At 39.8% G+C, this 18,449-nt stretch overlaps 1 protein-coding gene across 4 annotated transcripts in view; it reads right to left on the bottom strand.

Moving 5' to 3' along the window:
* The window catches only part of pcdh15a (protocadherin-related 15a), a 198,451-nt gene that overhangs the window by 16,333 nt on the left and 163,669 nt on the right, over nt 1-18,449 (bottom strand). For 3 of the 4 annotated variants that reach the window (XM_056396135.1, XM_056396134.1, XM_056396136.1), the window contains 5 exons: nt 15,218-15,345; nt 7,097-7,312; nt 5,050-5,138; nt 3,685-3,861; nt 1,259-1,481 (listed from right to left, as the gene is read on the bottom strand). In XM_056396135.1, coding sequence (XP_056252110.1) covers nt 1,259-1,481; nt 3,685-3,861; nt 5,050-5,138; nt 7,097-7,312; nt 15,218-15,345 — 833 coding nt within the window. Of the gene's footprint in view, nt 1-1,258; nt 1,482-3,684; nt 3,862-5,049; nt 5,139-7,096; nt 7,313-15,217; nt 15,346-18,449 lie in introns of those variants that run through there. The other variant, XM_056396137.1, reaches the window with a different exon arrangement.

Genomic DNA, 18,449 nt, shown 5'->3' with positions numbered 1-18,449 from the left:
GTTAGGGGAATAGTGAGCATTAGCCTATTCATGCAATCCTTACTCAGACAACATAAGATCTTTGTATAACATAGTATGTTAACGTATTCAAACACTAAACTGGAGAAACAGGAGAAAAACTTTCTGTATGTTCTCCAATTTCTATGCAAAGCAGGAAGCACTCAAGCCTCAAGCAGTGACTGCAGGGCTACAGGCAAAAGTAGCCATTGCTTTTAAGTGAATCTTCTTCACTTCATATCGCCATTACTTATTCACAACAAAAATTCAATTATTCCACATGAATAAACAGATTCATGTTTTAAATATAACATTCATTCCCAAATTTAGGCAACGGTGAATTATGTTGACACACAGAAATGAGAAAATGATTTCCTGAATCATTCGATTTTACCAAAGTAATGTCGCCACCAACAAAGCGCCATCTGCTATGACAGTTTGTGTGTTAGGTCTAATGTCACCATCAACAGCTTTCTGCTGTGTGTTTAGTCTATGCATTTGCATAAGGACAACCACTCCGCCCATCTGCCGTGAATAAACATTTCCCAAACATCACCGTTTATGGAACACTTGCAGCATACCAATGATTACAGCGGATAAGAACCCAACTCCTGCCAACTAAGAGTTCAGTTCCCTCACCAATGTGAACGATGCTTTTTATGTTCATATTTTTTGTAAACTGCACAGTGTGTGATGTGTGAATGAGAGCGATAAAGCTGGAGAGACAGAGGGAGCACTGTTTATTGCATGTGTGTCGGGCAGAGATGATTAAGTAGTGTGAAGACGCACTGTGACGGTCACAATTGGCTGTAGATATTTGTCACAAATGAGTGTTAATTAATCTGCTTTCACAGAGCCTGAGCAGGGAGATTAGCCCAGCAGAGTGCGCAGTCAGCATGTCTGATGAGAGAGAGAGGAAGTGAGAGATAGAGAGACACACACACACACAAAGGCAGCAAACAAGCGCTGTCACTTTATCTTAAATACGTGACAACAAATACACTTTTCAAAAAAGCTGTTAGTGGTTTTGCTGGCTCTATTCTAACAGGCCACAGGGTGGAGGATGTAAACAAAATTCAAACAATAAATATCTGATTTGTCTGTGAGGAGCAAAACTTTAACCAAAACCGAGCACAGCACATTATCTCCCAAGATAATGGTCTGCTTAATTAAAATATATTCCCCTCTTAATATCATGACAACCAGTTAAAGATGATTAATCGATTACAGAAGCCACTGATTACCACTGAGGCGAGAGTACTCACTGTTTGTAGGTGACCATGACGATGAGGATGGCGGGGATGCAGCAGAGGATGATGATGATGGCCAGAGCCAGGAGAGCTCCTTCTGTGTAGCCCACAGCCTGAGCCGCCTTCTTCACACTGGCCACAATGTCTGGAGAGCGGATTTCAAGGATGCGGCCTCCCTCGCCAAGGTACGGCTGGAACTCCTTGTTGATTTCCAGCACATTCCCATCCAGAAATCTGTAATAAATAAAAGAACAGGAGGAAAAATCCTGTAAACTCTTGAATATCATTTTTATGTTGAAGCTTCTATCATGAATATAGTTACAATATATCACATGATGAAATGAAAACAGCTTTATAGCAAGTTGTAGCTCAGTGTTTAGCTGTCTTGCCCTATAACTTGTTCACTCTCACCACATCCTTTTAGGTAGCAGGCAGCTGTTTCCTGTGAAAGAGCTCTAAAAACTCACCGTGCGCTACCTGCTCAGCAACAAATGGCAGACAGACACAATTACCGACCAACTGGTGAACACAGCGGAGCATTTGCTTAAATACCTCATTTGCTGAGAGACAATTATTTCAAGGTCAGTGACATCTGGTAATTTAGATCATCACATTTTGAGTGGCGCAAAAGCGACTGGGGATCGACACATAGTTCACACACATTTATTCTATCTTTAAGTGCAAATGATAACTACTGATGACAACTAAAAATAAATCAGCTAAACTCAGTGTGACCTTTCTACCAACATGTGTTGATTCACACTTTCAATTACAGACCTGTGGCAGAATTTGCATCTGTGTTGTAGTAAAATGGACATACATATGAGCAATCCACCCATTGTTGTTCCAGTGTTATTTTGGAACAATAACCAGGTGCTGCAAAGTGGCTTTCAAACATTCAGAATTACAAAGGAGAGAGCAGACCGCCACATTCAATTACTATCATTTTTGTTTTTCTATAGGTGAATAAATGAGTGGAGATGAAGGTTATTATCTGGCCTCTCTGGCAATATATCCTCTAGAGTTCTCAAATGGTGGCGAGTCCTATGTTCAAGGTGGCATAAGGACACTCAATAATGCAAGAACCCACTCAACATTGTTGTCTTTCTCTTTCCCCTCTGTGATCTGACAGCAAAGTCGCAGATATATAACATGCAATTACCCCACAACATTGACAGACATGCACTGCATGCATAAAGAAGCCTTTCTCCTCTATTCTAAATGGTTTTCCTGACAGTCTCTCTATCTAAAGAAGAAGATTCTTATTAAAGGGGGATGTAGCAAGCCTCTTTTAAAATTAGCTTGACTCTCTCTGAAGCTGCCACTTGTGATCAAGGCGATGGTCACTAGTTTTGGTTAAAAAAAAAAAAAAGACACCCTCCACTCAATCCCCAACTTAAAAAAGGCTGTGACATTCATCTGACGGTCAAAGACACTGGTGTAATGTTTATAGATTAATTCAGTTCACCCACAAATCACCTCTAAATGTCATTTGAGTGGGGAATTTCCACATGAACTGAAATTGTCCCACTCTCATTCCAAAGAGAGAAGGGAGGTTCCTTGGGAGCCACACACAAAAAAGAAAGGGCAGCAAACATATATATGTATAAGGAAAAATAAAGACAGAAGATGGTGTCAGACATCTCAATGGAAGGTAAGCAGGAGAGCATATTTGTAGAGTGAAGGGGACAACTGCTTCATATTGACTGGCAACTCTCATGCTCTGGTGGAGCTGTTTTTTTAAGATTGGTGTCAGATTGGCTTTTACAGAACGCTGAGAAACATAAAAAAGGTGAGTAAAAGATTGTCCTGTTGTGCTCGCTTGGGTCAAATTTTTTTTTCTTCTGATGAAGTGTCTGTTAAGCACTTTTTTCTGTGGTGTTTTAATATTATGAGAACATGGCCTCTCTGTGTCCAAACAGTATTTTATCAAACTGTTTCAGGCAGACCATGGTGACACAGGAATCGACTCTATCTCTGTCCCCAAATAAAAGGAGTAAGTCCAGAAATAATAAGAATAATAACAAAATGTATTACTGGCATATTACCATGCGCATGGAACAATCTCAAATGCGCTGACATTATGGATTGATGGGCTGATTGAAATACACCATGCTTTACTCAGACTTTGCCCATCCCTAACTTCGCCCCCTCCTGTTTGTCCCTTAAATCTGCCCCTTAACTTTGACATGTGACAGATTTGGTGCACCTGCAGGATAATCAAAGTCTTATAAAGAACGTAAAGGCAGTGAAAAGTGGAGACACTGTAGAAGAGGAAGCCAAGCAGAGCCTGAGAAAGAGATATTTGCTGACTCACTGTACGGACAGAGGGCAAAGAAAGACTGCCGGGAAAACATGCAGCACATCGGAGGCATTGGGATATCAATTTAAACCAAATGCTGGCTTGGACTTTGTGTAATAAAATTCTCCCACTCACTTGAAGAGCTCCTGGCGTGAAATAGCCCTGTTGGTGAGCGGGTCAATGGCGTACACCATCAGGTCCGACTTACTGTAGTCCTCTAGTTCAAAGCCATCGCCATGACGACGCGGCCCAATTGACTCTACAATCACCTTGGCACCTGGAATCTGGTCCTGGACGTGGCGCTCCAGAATACTGAAATGAACACAAAACCACTACTCAAACTCATAAAGAAAGCAATAAAGATGTAAATACTAAAAAGCAGTTAATGGCTAGACTTATATAAGCCAAAATCCAGTTCAAATTAGTTCAAATAATTTCTGGCACCTCTGTGCCCAAAGCAATATGAGAGCTACCAATCTTAAGTACTGCACTCTGGCAATGATTGTCCCATTGGGCAGCAGTTTGCCTCTCCACACTGGGCTCTTGGCAAAACAAGACTCTGATAATCCTTTTCAGGCAGGGAGAAATCCACACCTCAAATTACAGCCAATAAAGGAAAGCCTTGCTCTCTACCTTTGCCAAACAGGATAAACAGTTTGAGCACTCAGGTAAAATGGCTCTGGCTCATCACCAGCTCTGAGCAAAACCGCAGACCCTTCAAATGACATCAATGCAAAGAGCTTAACATGACTAATGTGTGTGTTTTTTCAGCCTAAACAGCAGTGTCACTTGTGTGGGAGAGACACAGCAAGCTCTTGAAAAACAACTATTAACACCCATTTGCCTTTCAGATGAACTAATTAGGCTAAACACTGTGCCCCAAGAGCTGCAGAAAGATGTTTCATGAATCTTTATCATTAATTAATTTGGATTAGAAAAACAGACTCTAGAGGATAGACTCACCTGTCTCATTGGTTAATCCACGATCTTAACTGTTTGATCATTGCTTAATGAACAACAAAAGATGAGTTTGTGGCACATCGATTTTTATTAGTCCATGTTCACTTTTAATAGTTGTTTGGCACAGCCGAAACACACACGGCACTCCAGTCCTCAAAAACAATTTTATTTACAAATGAAGGTGCCACCTTGAACCAAGTTCACCTCATATCATATTGGGCAAAACAATGCACAAAAACAGGCAATTCATTTTCAGTGTTAATTCTACCTATCAATCAATTAAAAAGGAATATTAGAGGGCAACAAAATGCACTGTAAAATAATATATTGAATGGATGAGGGTGGGAGAGGAGATGTGGTGACAGGGAACTGTTGGAAGAAATACTGTCAATTTTACCTTCTCATTACACAGTAGCTTGCTTTATCTAAAATTAGCACAAAAATGAACTCCTAGCAACACCGATATTGGTTTCGTGTCATTTAACAAAAGGGTAATTTGGTTTTACTTCCATATGTCAACCATGTTAAATGTTGTCTTACCTAATGAGCTGCTCCTTATTCTCTTCCACTAAAGTCGGGGGAACAGTGGATACAACAACTTGCATGTCCAATGCATTGACGACGGAAACCTGAGAAAGCAGAATAGCAGGAAGGAGAGAAAAAAGGACCAGGAAGTAAAGGAGAATATAGCAGAAAATAGAGATAAATAATGATTAGGCCAGTTATTCACAGGTCCTACGGTGAGCTTGGTCAACATACTCAAAAGCTTCTATCTGTGAACCAAATGAGACCTCCTAATTGCCTGCTTGTATTGGTGCCATGTGGCAAACTTAACAGTACCTAATTCTGATGCCACAGTTAAGTGCATAGGCAACAGTCTCTGTGCTCTGTAGCCAAATCTCCCATGCAGCTCCAGTGAAATTAGGTTTCCCCTTGAAAATTAACGAGCACCACGGTTAAGCACTCGCTGCTCTTTCATATCCAGGCAATGTCCCAGACCCTCCTTCTGTCTCGTTAGGGGCTTGTTAGCCAGACATATTTCAATGAAACGAAAAATAAGCCTGCCCACAGTCAAGACAGATGAGGACTGTACTGGGGGCAAAGCTGAGTCCAATCGCAGCGGTGACGTGGCGAAAATTATTGGGAAAAAGAAATGCACACTGAGACGAGAGATCCACATTTAGACAAATATACAGACACACAGAGACAGGTATGTTTATAGAGTTAATATAGTGAGATAGTTAATATATATGCCTGAAAAAGAGTCATCAGCCAGTGGCAGAGGCCACATGTTGACTGCAACCACAAAATGTAGTACTAAGTAAAGAAAATCATCAACCAGCCTCATAAAGAAATTCATATGAAGAAAAACTGACACAGACTTTCACTGTCTCTCACGTTTACAATATATGGTTGTGCTTCATAGCTGGCATCTGGTTGATATATTGACAGAAATATTGTTAAAACAGTCATTCATGTACATAATTCTACCTCATAAAACATTAAAACAAATAACATGTTAGAGGGGTACTCCAGTGATTTCGTATGCATACACCTCCATGAAATAGCAGGGCTTGAGAGAGAAATCAAAATGGTCAAAATCTGTGCAACAAAGGCCAAGTTATTCATATTTGTACTCACTCTCTAGGATGGATCTAACTTCACAACACTGGATATAATATAATATAATCTGAAAGTGCCTTGAAACGCAGACTTAAATAGAAGAATAATTCAACATTTTGGGAAAGACAATATTCGCTTTCTGGCAGAGAGGAAGAGGAAGAAGATCAATACCACTCTGATGTCTGTTAAATATAAGGCTACAGCTAGCAGTTGGTTACCTTAGCTTAGTATAAAGCGTGCAAACAGAGGTAAACAGCTAGCCTATCTCCAAGCCTGATTATCATTTTTCTGCCTTGTTTTTTGTATAGATGAAACAAATGAAATGAAATGTAATTACTGTGTTTTAGAGGGGCTGCCAGGTGGATTTTGTTACCTTCCGACAACGTCATGCAAACAGTTTCCTGCTGTTTCCAGCCTCTTTGCCATGTAAAGCTTACTGGCTGCTGGCTGCAGCGTCATCCTTTATCACAAAGACATGAGAGTAGCATCAATCTTTTCATCTAACTCTGCCAGGAATCGAATAAGTGCGTTTCCCAAAATGTCGAATGAGATGACTAAAGTGATGTAATTTCAGTAATTTTCTCAGACTTGACAAAGCTCCTCTAGAGCCACAGATGATATTATACAGCAGTTTTCACAGCCTGTGCAGCACTCCCCAGTGACTACTACACTGATTTTTATATGTAAAATTTTCCTTAATAAGGCTCCTCTGTATCGAGGTATTATTACTGGCATATCACCAACTAATCCTACACTTCAAACAATGTGTACCCCAGAGAGACCCTGCTGTGGAAGCCACACACAACACGCAATCAATATGCCACTTGTGTGACATGTAAGTCAAGGACGAACAGATTGTTCACCCCACACATCCAGTACATGTACACTATATGTAATGTATATATTTTATTGAACTTTTCAAACATGCATGTGCACCGTAAAAGGCACCTTACTGGATACTCACCACCACTTCGGCACTGCTGCTGAGACCTTTTCCGTAGTCGTCCGTGGCAATAACTTCAAACTTGAAGTAGGACCTGCGCATGTTTCGAAACATCATGGCCGATTTGATGATACCTGTGTAGGTCTCGATGACGAAGCTGTCCTGGCCCTCTGGTGTGGGAGGGATAATTAGACGGTATGCCATGGCACTGTAATTTCCGGTGTCCTTGTCAGTGGCCTATAACACACATGTACCACACACACATAAAACACCAGGAAAACATCAGTGTTGTGTGCTGAAAGCAATAAGAAAAAGTGAAACTAGTTATTCAGACCATAATGGAAAAAAAGTGGACTTCCTGAGACATTTCAGAGCCAGCATGCACCAACCACTGCTTCTGCTCTTCATCACGATGGTGGCTGTTTGGTTCCAAGCATATTGCACTTTTGGCCAGTTCCCAATCGGCAATACGACAGTACATAATTTGCCTTTGACAGTGGATGGGAAACACCTGCTGTGACATCAGTCAATTGGCCTGGCAGAGCAATATGCTTGAAAGACTAAAAAGAAATCACAGCGGTGGGGTTATCTTTCTTGTGTGATTTAGTGTCGATTTGCTCCTATGGTGCATCAACCTTGGTGTTACTCATCACACAATTATTCTGCAGACATATGACGAATCAAAATGATTCAATTCTCTCATAACAGACCATCAGAGCACTTCTTTTTTCTTGGGGGAAGCATTTCCTTTCATGCATCCATGATTTGTTCCCATAGTGTTAAGTTATGTTATGTCAGAGCAACTGATTTACAACCATTATAATGTTATAACCATTAACCATATAACCATAACCATTACAATAACTACAGCTGCCTGGAGGGGGAAACACTGATTGAGCATATTTCTATTTATTATTCACTCATCACAGCAAACCAATACAAGAGGTGAAAGAGTGGAGCTTTAACATTTTGTCCTTCCTGCTGGTGGAGATATTTGCTTATAATTTTTTTTCACATGCAGGTGTTCTGTTAAAGTAGCTGACAAGAGGGAAGAGAGCACCAGCTGGAGGCTCATAAATGATCTTTCTTGCTGCTGCAGCTTTACCCATTGTTACCAACTGTAAAAGGCTAAAGAGGAGGCAAGATTTCCCAACTTTATATTTAAATTGCTTTGTGTCTTTAAACCTGCAGTAACTATTTTTGTTTGACAACTTGGGGATAGAATATAGAATAGGATAGAACCAAGTTGTGAGCCAATATTAAGCCGATATAGAATACTTGTTAGCAATTTTTGCCTATTTGCTCCTCCATTAGATATGGAGCAATATTATCATTCATTTGGAGTCATGTTTTATTAACTCTCTTTTAGCTGGATAACTGGATCTTGCTCCACTATGTTCACCAGCTCGATGCTAACAGTGTCTGTCTGCCAACTGGTGCTGAACTAGTAACTAAAACCAAAGTTGTCGGCCAGACAACTAAAAAAAAGGGGTGAAAGTCAATTTAAATTTCTACAAAGCCAAGGGGAGCTGCAGTGTGATAACTCTCTGTCAGTTCGCCACTATGAGTGACGTCTTCAATATTAGACATCATCATCTGATACATTGTGCTTATATCAATATTGATTTTAGGTGCTTTGAATTGAAAATTTTAGCAATGGCTTCAATTTATTGTTGATTTTGGGACAAATAAATAAAAATGATTTCATCTTCAAAAACAACATAATTTATGAGGATCATAAACCGCATGAAGCTTGTCAGAACACTTTAGGCAAAACCTTTTTTTCTCCCATTGACCTCTGAGGCACAAGTTGCGAATGGCCACTGATCTCACTCTCAGGCATCAGTTTCAGAGTGCTTGTCTGTGGCGAGTGACACTGATTAATAGGAGCAATCTATTTTTTTTTCTCCAACTATTGGCAGTGGGGGGGCGCTGCAAATTCTCAATGAAAGGGCTGTATAAATCACCAGAGTGAGATATCCTCATCGGGTAAAGACAGTTTTCCTAAATACATATAAGAGGATCATATACTGAATGTAGGGCAAATGTTTTGAAAGCAGCTATGGAAACTGGGGGAAAAAGTGTCACTGAGTGAGGTTGGTTTGCAACCTGCCACAAGGCAACAAGCGGACATGTATGGATCCTGATGGTTTACATTAAAAACACTTCATAACACCAAAGAATGACTTTATGAAAGAGCTTTGAAAGCTTAAGGCATCTCCTAAATGGTCAAAAAGCTTTTCACAATGTTTAAGATAAGAGGCAGAAGCAGTGAAGGAGGGAGTCGAGAAAGAGTGGCAGTTATTTGGCTACCAATGAATCCTATTACTTACTGATGAAAAAACAGGGTGGAGTGAGTGCCACGTGGTGCAGGGTGTAATCATGTAATCAGACTGTTCTTCTGAACAGCACACTTAAACATTGTTAATGAAATATTTTTTTCATTAAACCTTTCCACACCACTGAAATTAGACTTTAGAAGGAAATAAACCAAACCTGTCACTGACACTTGTAGCGTACATACTGGCCTGGCATCAGTCACAAGCCATTAAGGAAGTTCATTATAAGGACATGCAGAGTTGCGGACTCACAAACGACACTTTGCGACTCTTTCCACCATCAAACTATCAGATTGATAGGAAACAGAGACAAAGGACCCCTCTTCCACAAACAGACCATGCTGTTAGCATGGCCGAACGACACAGAACCAGACCAAAGATCAAAGGGTCAGCTCCAGAGGATCAACCAATGGACACCAGATAACTGGAGAAGTGATATTTGATTGTTTCTTGTATAGGACAAGTAACAACAAAAAGGACTGATTAACACTAAGGTGTGAATCCTGGCCTGTCTGTGCCATGCATGAACACACACACACACGCACACACACACACACACACACACACACACACACACCAACCTCCCTTCCTCTGTCCCTCTCTAGATAAGAGTCATAAACTACAACCCACATTCCAATCCTGGGTAGTGACAAGCAGAACACTCTTCACAGACACAGATCAAAGGATGCATGTAAAATTAAATATCTAACTATTCTCTAACTCATGAGATGTTCCTATGTAATAGTTTAATCCCGAACTTCTATCCCATAGAATGTTTGAAATGTAACATGTAGATTTTAAGACAAGGTCCTTCATGTGACCATACTGTCAGCATCCTTCACACAAGGTAACACACTACATGACATCCAGAATGTGCATATTATTATTATTACAGTCAAAGAACTGCTGTGTAATCCATATGTATAGATTATTAGCTTTGGGAAATGTTTATATTGTTGTTTGATCAATTAACCACTTGTATCATAATTAATATGAAATCAACACTCCTATTACTCCTCTCTGCTATTATTAGTGCAAGTAGTTTTATGTTATTTCATTTAATGTTTTCTTTGGTCATGGTGGAAGAAGGATGTGCAAGTTTATAAGTAAACTGTAGATTTAAACTATTCTAAAGTTCAGTGGAAAATTACTCTCTTCTCCAAGTTGAAACACAGGAGAAGATGGGTGACGCCCCTGAAACATGCGCCAGCCCCAGGGGATAAAACAGTCGTGAACAATTCACACAAGCCCCTTTTTTCTAAGCCTATTTTCTAAGCCTGTTCAGAAGCCAAAACCAGGCCTAAGCCTAAATCAGGACGACAAGAAGATGCGAGAAGCGAGAAACGATGCAGAAACTAGAAGCTGAGAACTTTGCTCAAAGCTCAGAGTCCCGGCTCAAAGCCCGGCTCTGTAGCCATGTAAACTCTTAGCTCTAAGCTGCTCGCCACAAACTCATGGCTCTTAGTCATTTTGCACTTTTCGCGTCTTTTATTTTTCTTTGCCACAAGCTACAAGTAACATGATTTTTGTCTACATGCGCGATCTTTTATTTTTATAAGCCAAGTCAAGACCAACTGAACCAAAGCAACAGAAGTGCCTCAGAGTAATTTTGTAACTTTTAATCATCATCAAGTTTTCCTTTTTGAAGATTTTGACAACTTTAGAGTCATCTGGTCAACGCCAGTCTCCTCTAAAGTTATCCAACCAAAGTGAAGAGCATTAGAGTTTATTTCGCATCAACCCGCAAGAGACGCCAGCAGATGACATCTGCACGACCGCCTGCAGAGAAGCCGAGCAGAAATCAAGAGTTCCCAAGACAGAAAGTCTCCTGGCAAACTCTACGAGAGCTAAACCGCTGAGACACCGGCAGAATCCGTCATCGTGATAACGGGACACGGCCTCCAGGAGAATCCACCTAGACCCCGCGTCTCCAGGGTTACCACGGCAACCACAGCCACCTGGGTTCCAGCCGAGGGTCTCCAGCTACAGCGCAACTCACAGTAGGCCGGTCTTAACACTCTGCTCATGACTGGGTTGATGTCGAAATATAGCAATATTTAATCATCAAACCTAATTCTTAGATGTAGCATCATTAGCTGTATAGCCATAGTGTATAGCCATAACATATTCTCTCCCACCATTGCCAACTCATCACACTGCTCATTCATTATTATTTTCATCTTTATGATTATTACACCTTGCATTTACTCTGTACATAGTAGTTTAGTTAAATAAACTCATTTATTTACACCCAGTTGTTGTCCTGTTGTATTCTTTTGACGTAGAGACTGGAGATCCATTGAATCGAGAAGTCATGGCTTCCGATATGAGATTGATAAATTTGGCAATGAAGTAATTCATTGTTGTCCTCCTAGAGGACTGGTGCCCCATTTCAACGAGAGTAAATCATTAAATATAGCGTTAACGCTACACACTTCTACACAAATGCTACTGCTTGTGACTATATTAAGTGACTTTTCTTATTTCTGACTAAGGGGAAATAGCACAGTGCCCAAAATGTCAGAATGTGCCAAATGTAAAAGATATCTCTAATGATTATCTCCAGAGAACAGGGGCACTCAGCTTCATTAGTAATTAAGACAAGTACAAACGCTTCACACTAGCCACACTCCAAAGAAGCCTTGGCCTTGGGGAAATTATAGATAGCACTTGACCCATAATTCAGCACTTTGGTGTCTATTCCAAGTTAAAGGAAAGACAGAAAGGGGATTCCAAATTGGTTGGGTGGTTTAAGCCCCTGCAGTGTTGAATCGATTCATGTTATTTCAGTTTGACATCTGAGCCTACACAAAATGGTTTTTATATATTTAGAGGACTTAGGCAATGGACATGGTTATTCAGCCATTATTTTCAGGTATAAAAATTGTAACAACTTGGGCGAATAAACTAATCCTGTTTCATTCACTCTGGAATCATTTCTGCTTAAATTAATTTTTAATTTGCTAATATATTCATGCTTTTTTTAAATTTTATTTGTTGTCCCTCACACTCCAATATTACCTTGTTATGCAGAGGTGAGTTTTTGTATGCCTCAAGCATACAAAATTAAGCAAATTACTGTTTAATTAATTTTGAGTGGTGAATTTCCAGCCTGTAATTTCCAGTGTCATCGCAGCACCCTCTAACACAACAGCTTTAAACACTAAACATTGGCTGGAGTTTCATAGAAATTTACTAATGAAAATAAATACTAGGAAATATTAATGACACCTCTTTATTAGTTCTCAAATGTTAGTGTTTGTGTCAAAAGACCTGCCTATCAATGGGAGCAAATTTAAATTTTAGGGATGGAGCTTCCCGTTTGAATTATACATTGAGGCTCTAACTAATTGTGAAAATAAGGCTTAGGTTATTAAAGCTGATTTTCAACTGAGCTTTAATTTTAACGAAGGGATTTAATGAATGACGCAGCTCTAAAGAAACCACAGGGGCTGGATATAAGGTATAATATAGCATAACCCTGCATGTCACATGTACACTTATATACCTTTGTTTTATAGTAGACATACACATTTCAAATAGGCTGATGATTTCTTTCAGTCTGTGCCCAGAATGGCCTCCTATGATCTGAAGTGCATTTGTAACAATAATTTAATGTCTTATATCTACATTTATTTGACATGTAATGATGTTGTTGAGTTAGTGTTCAAATAACGCTTACACTGACCTGTTCGACATTTTCTGCAGAGAATATTATTGCCGTTATAGATTATTTTACTGTCTGCATCTCTTCACGTAGTCATCTGATGCATATATATATATATATATATATATATGCGCTAAGCCGAGGTTTAAAGTTGTCAAAAGCAATAAAGAATGATTCACACAGCATTACCAAGTCCTTGAGGAGAAGTTGTCTGTGTCCTAAAAGAGCTTTTATGAGTTATAATATAAAGATTAAGGATAAGCTCATTTCCGGCAATAAAAGCAACCCCAGAGTTTTATTTGAAACCATCAATAAAATGAATTCAATCCTCGGTTTCCCCTGATATTCCCATCTTTTTACTTTTAGACAGCAACACATTTCTGGCCTATTTTGTTAATAAGGAGAGGGATATACGATCAGCTTCCTCCTTCAAATCATTTGATAATTCTTTGGCTGATTTTCCTGCCGGACAGTCTGAAATATCTTTTATGAATCTTCCTCCGTGACCTTTGTACTCCTTAACTTGCCCACCAGATATTACACCTACTTCTTTTCCTCAACATGTTCCAGACAGAGTGTGTCCAGTGTGCATTATATTGTAAACAGCTCCCTTGTTTCTGGTCAGGTCCCAGTTTAATCTAAACTGGCTACTGTTCCTCCCAATGATATTTCCTTTCACCTTCAAAATATTGTTGGGCGTCGATAAAACTATAAATAGACTATAACTATGTTGCTGGTCTGTTCTGTGTAGTGATCACAACACAGTTTACAGGCAACAAGAGGAACAACCACAGGCATTTATGTTTTTTCTTGGACAGATTCTTTCTTTTTGTTGTTAAGTACAGTAGATGATACTGAGCTGAAAATCAGGTTCAGGGTACAGGGTAGCTGTCCTACAAGGCTGATTATCTCCTAATAAGGATTAGAATTTCTTTCAGATAATTTGCAACAAAATAGGAGTTGTGATTATTGGCACTGATAGCATCATGTCAAAGATACAGCTTAGTCTTGGTTATCCTAAGTCAGTAAGTCATGGTGGAGGCTGATGTGGAGTATATGTTGTGTTCTCTGACACTGCTGCCGTCACTGAGGTGGAAAAATCCAACTGAATTTTCACTTGTGTGTGTTGACCATGGTACGCATTGAAGTTATTCAGCCTTAAAGCACTAGTCTCAAATTGTTCATGACACAGGCTTTGGTTGGGGAAAAACATATAGCTTTGATGTGAAGCACTTAAACCCAACTACTATTAGCTCGTTAGCTTATGATTATAAATCATGGACCTTGCAATCTATCACTATTGAATGATGAATTGTAACCAGATGAAATACATAATTTAGCAAAAATGGAAACTCATGACAATTGTTAAAGTGAATTTCTGGCCAGGATCATAATAATGATCTATCAGTTTAGATCTCTCATCTGGACTTTGGATGGAGGCTGGAATATAGGAGAACAACATTCAGGGAGAACTCAGTACCAAAATCAACCTGAAAAAAATGAGAGATAAAAACGGTATTTTGAAGAGTAGGCATGAGATAATTCATCCATTCCCAGTGGAAATGACACCCTGACATAGCCTGACATATTTGTATACTTCAATTACAAATGAGACACCGTGACAGAAAACTAGAAACATGAACCCAAGACAACGAAATTGTGAAAGCTATCATTTGCAGGCAATGGTTCGCAAGGGCTCTGTACACAAACACAAGCCTAAGTATACACTAACACCCACCCACGCACACAGAAAATAGACATAAGGTGTAGTACACATTATGACGAGTGAAACCTTGTTGGCAGAGCAGGCTGATAATCAGACAGGATGTCCAGCCATGCTTCTGTGAACATACTGGGATTACACCGATCAGCTCACTCTGATCCCACCTGCTCGTGGACAAAGCAGACAGTGGGCAGAGCGAAATTGAGGAAAAGATGTAGCGAGCGATAGGGGAGGAGATGAAACTGTGCCGCAGAGAGCATATCGGATGAATTCTCCCACCACGGCTGCAGGGTGTTGAAGAAGTGGGAGCAGAATCAGGCACTTTAGTTTCAGCATGTCTCCATGTATGCCGATACAAAAACCAACAAAAAAAAAAAAGAAAAGAAAAAAGAGCAGAGCTGATGTTTTCTTACCACTATCTTGAGCACAGAGCTGAAGATCTTGGTGTCCTCTGTCACGCCGCCTATGTAGAGCTTCCTGGAGAAGACGGGAGGGTGGTCATTCTCATCGTGCACCTCAATAAACACCTTGGCTGTGTTTGCTGCAAAAAGCAAATGGCACAAGATTTGAATGCATTTAAGTAAGGAAGTCATTCTTTAGCCATAAATACAAATTTAGCATGTACCTACAATAGTATGAAACCTACACCACCTTTGTCATTTCATGTAAAACAAACACACATATTCAAGAATGTGATAAAACCAGGATGGCTGCACCTTCAAAATAAGAATTGGGACACACAAGTCCATAAAGTTTATATCATCACGCCACTAACTGTCGAATAAACACATCTCTGAAGTCATCCGAATTGGCATTGATCAAATGTTCCACAGTTTAGCCTCCAAATTGTCATGTCAATATAATTTTTTCATGGCCATCAGCTGGTCCACAACTTCAAAAGAGAGCTTGAAATCATTACCCAGAACATCTTGAGTTAGTCATCACTGAAAGTATCACAGTTTGTCAACAAAGCTTTTTCAAACAAGATACTGTGGCTAGCTATGACCAATTTTATCATAAATACATTTTTTTTTTCATCTGAGTACGGTTGTTTTGACCAATTTGGACCCTCTCTTTATTCAGCAATAATTTTCAGCACTGCAATAACTACTTAAGAATATTTGAAATTACATGCTGTAAACAGGAACATATTCCTTTAGTCCTAACTCAACACTTTCTAATAAAACTATATGAGAAGCCATTTTGATGAAGTTGAGAACTTTGAGTCAATGATCAGGAGGTTAATTTGGTTTTTGTTACAGAAAATATTCTGATTCAATTCAAGAAACACTGAGTTTGAAGTATGCTGATAACTTCTCACTGCCCCCAATATAACAACTGAGCTATTTTGCATTCTGTTTACCAACCAATTAGTAATAACACTGAGTGAAATATGGCTTTGTGAAATAATAAAAAAATTGCCTTCTAAGCCATTATTTTAGGTTAGATCTACCTTGCATCATTTGTTATTGAGTTTGTTTTCTTCACAACTCATTGCATGACAATACCACCAATAAATGGCTCTGAAAGTTTAACAAAACAACCATTCTGACCATTATTGGGAATAATATTTTGAAGGGCAGGTAATAATCAAGCAGCAAGAGTTTTCATGAAGTTACATGTTTCATGCAGAAACACTATGAGAAAGAAACAGGGGAAAAGAGGAAGAGAATTGGCTGTTTTAATAGTAAATTTGCCGGTTAACTGGTCTTTTTGTGCAAATTTTGAAATATTCATCCTGTCCCTTTAAAAAGATAAACACACACTGAGTACAAGCTAATTTGTCACAGATACACCTATGCAATGTACAGCATAAATATGTACAGCACAAAATCATTCCAACACTGCAGTTTAGGTAAAAGAATATGTGCAGTGTCAAGGACAATTTTTCTTCTGGCGGCATTCAAAAACGCATAGTCGTGGCACTGGAGCTAAGGATGCATCAGGGGAATTGAACAAACAAAAACACAGCACATCAAATTACGGACACAAAAGCTGTAGTGTTAGGCACAGAAGGAGGACTCCAGAGGATGGGGAAGGGGTCTGCAGAGTTCCTCTCTCTTCCCTCTCTCTCTAGAAAGTGGCTGTATTCCATCCTCCAAGTCTCAGGACGAAAAAAAAAAAAAAAAAAAGACAAACACAGCCTCCGCCTCCCCCTCCCCTCCTTCATCTCTCACATACACACATAAAGATGCATGAGAGACACTGGTCCATTAAGAAGAGGGATTGCTGCTAGGGCAGAGTAAGCGTGAGTGTGCCTAAGCGAGTATTATCATTTCCAAAATAAGTTTAATTAAATCTTATTATATGTTTGCATGTGAATATCTAAGTATGTACATACTGGGCAATGTGTATTACATGGACAGTGCATGAATGTTAACGGGGCTAAAATAATCTGACAAGTCAGTCCAGTAATGCTCTGATAATTTAAACTCAATAAAGACTCATTAACGAGAGGAGAGATGTTCCCTGTCATGGAGCCCTGATCTGCATTACAATACTACAAGAGAGACAAGTGAGAAAAGAAACGGTTTCTCCACACTCTGCCAAAAGAGGCTGTCAGCCTGAAGATGCCAGTTAAGCTCTCTTCCTTGTGTGTGTGAGAGAAAGCTCTCTACTTTACATCCATCAGAGCAGTAGTGTGTGTGTGTGTGTGTGTGTGTGTGTGTGTGTGTATTGTGTACTTGTAATTGCTGTCAATGAGTGACAGACACTGCGGGAGGGAAAGAGGAAGGTAGAGTAGGTCACTGATTATTCATTGGTAGCTCAAATTGATTGAGAGTGAGGTATGAGCCCCATTTGATGTTAGTTCTTCATCCATCATTATACAAAACTTTTGTCAGTAAACTGGATATGAACCAGCCTGATGATATTCCAGCTGAGGCATGACCATCAAAGAATGCAGCCCGAAGGTCTCTCCATGCTTCAAACAAAGTGCTTCTCGGATGGTCGAACAGTGTTTGAAAGCTCATTTCTGACAGCGGATGCTTTCTGGACCAGACTGTCTGACAATCATGCCTGCTTCACGCAGCAGTGACAGGTATGAGGAAAACAAGTTTCAATACTTCCATCACTTTTTGTGAGCACAACAGAGTGCAACATCATGAATGCCTTCGAGGAGAGAGTATCTGAAAGGATGCACCATTATCCCCATTTGTGCAACTCATTGCATCCAGACTACAAAGACAAAGACACTGAATTCTTGGAGCGAGATCAGGGAGGCTGTGGGACGGAGCCAGGAGGAGGCTGTGACGTCAGGCTTTCAGCCCCGTCTTCCAGTTTGGCTGTCGCTGGCCAGCATGTTGTACGATCTAGTTTCCTGCACACTGAGGCCTTGAGAGTGGGAACACACAGAAGCTTCATTAACTGAGAATTCGCTATGATTAATGTTTTGTCACCCACGCTCGTTTTTGGGGGTGGTCTGCCTAAATTAAAACAAATGGGCTATTTCTGATTATTAGGCCCTTGTGACAAATTTGGACACAACGATTTTAAGATTTATGATATCGTTGGACTGACATGCTGCTTTGACGGAGGAGATGAATCATATTTCTAAGGTTACTTTTTAGTAATCACCATGACTGAAAGCTGAGTCAGATCTCTATACATATATGACATGTTCATATTCAACCGCAGTATAGCAGT

The sequence above is a fragment of the Seriola aureovittata genome, chromosome 14 (genome assembly GCF_021018895.1).
Source record: "Seriola aureovittata isolate HTS-2021-v1 ecotype China chromosome 14, ASM2101889v1, whole genome shotgun sequence".
In the NCBI taxonomy this organism is placed as follows: Eukaryota; Metazoa; Chordata; class Actinopteri; order Carangiformes; family Carangidae; genus Seriola; species Seriola aureovittata.
This window is presented reverse-complemented; position numbering and strand designations above follow the sequence as displayed.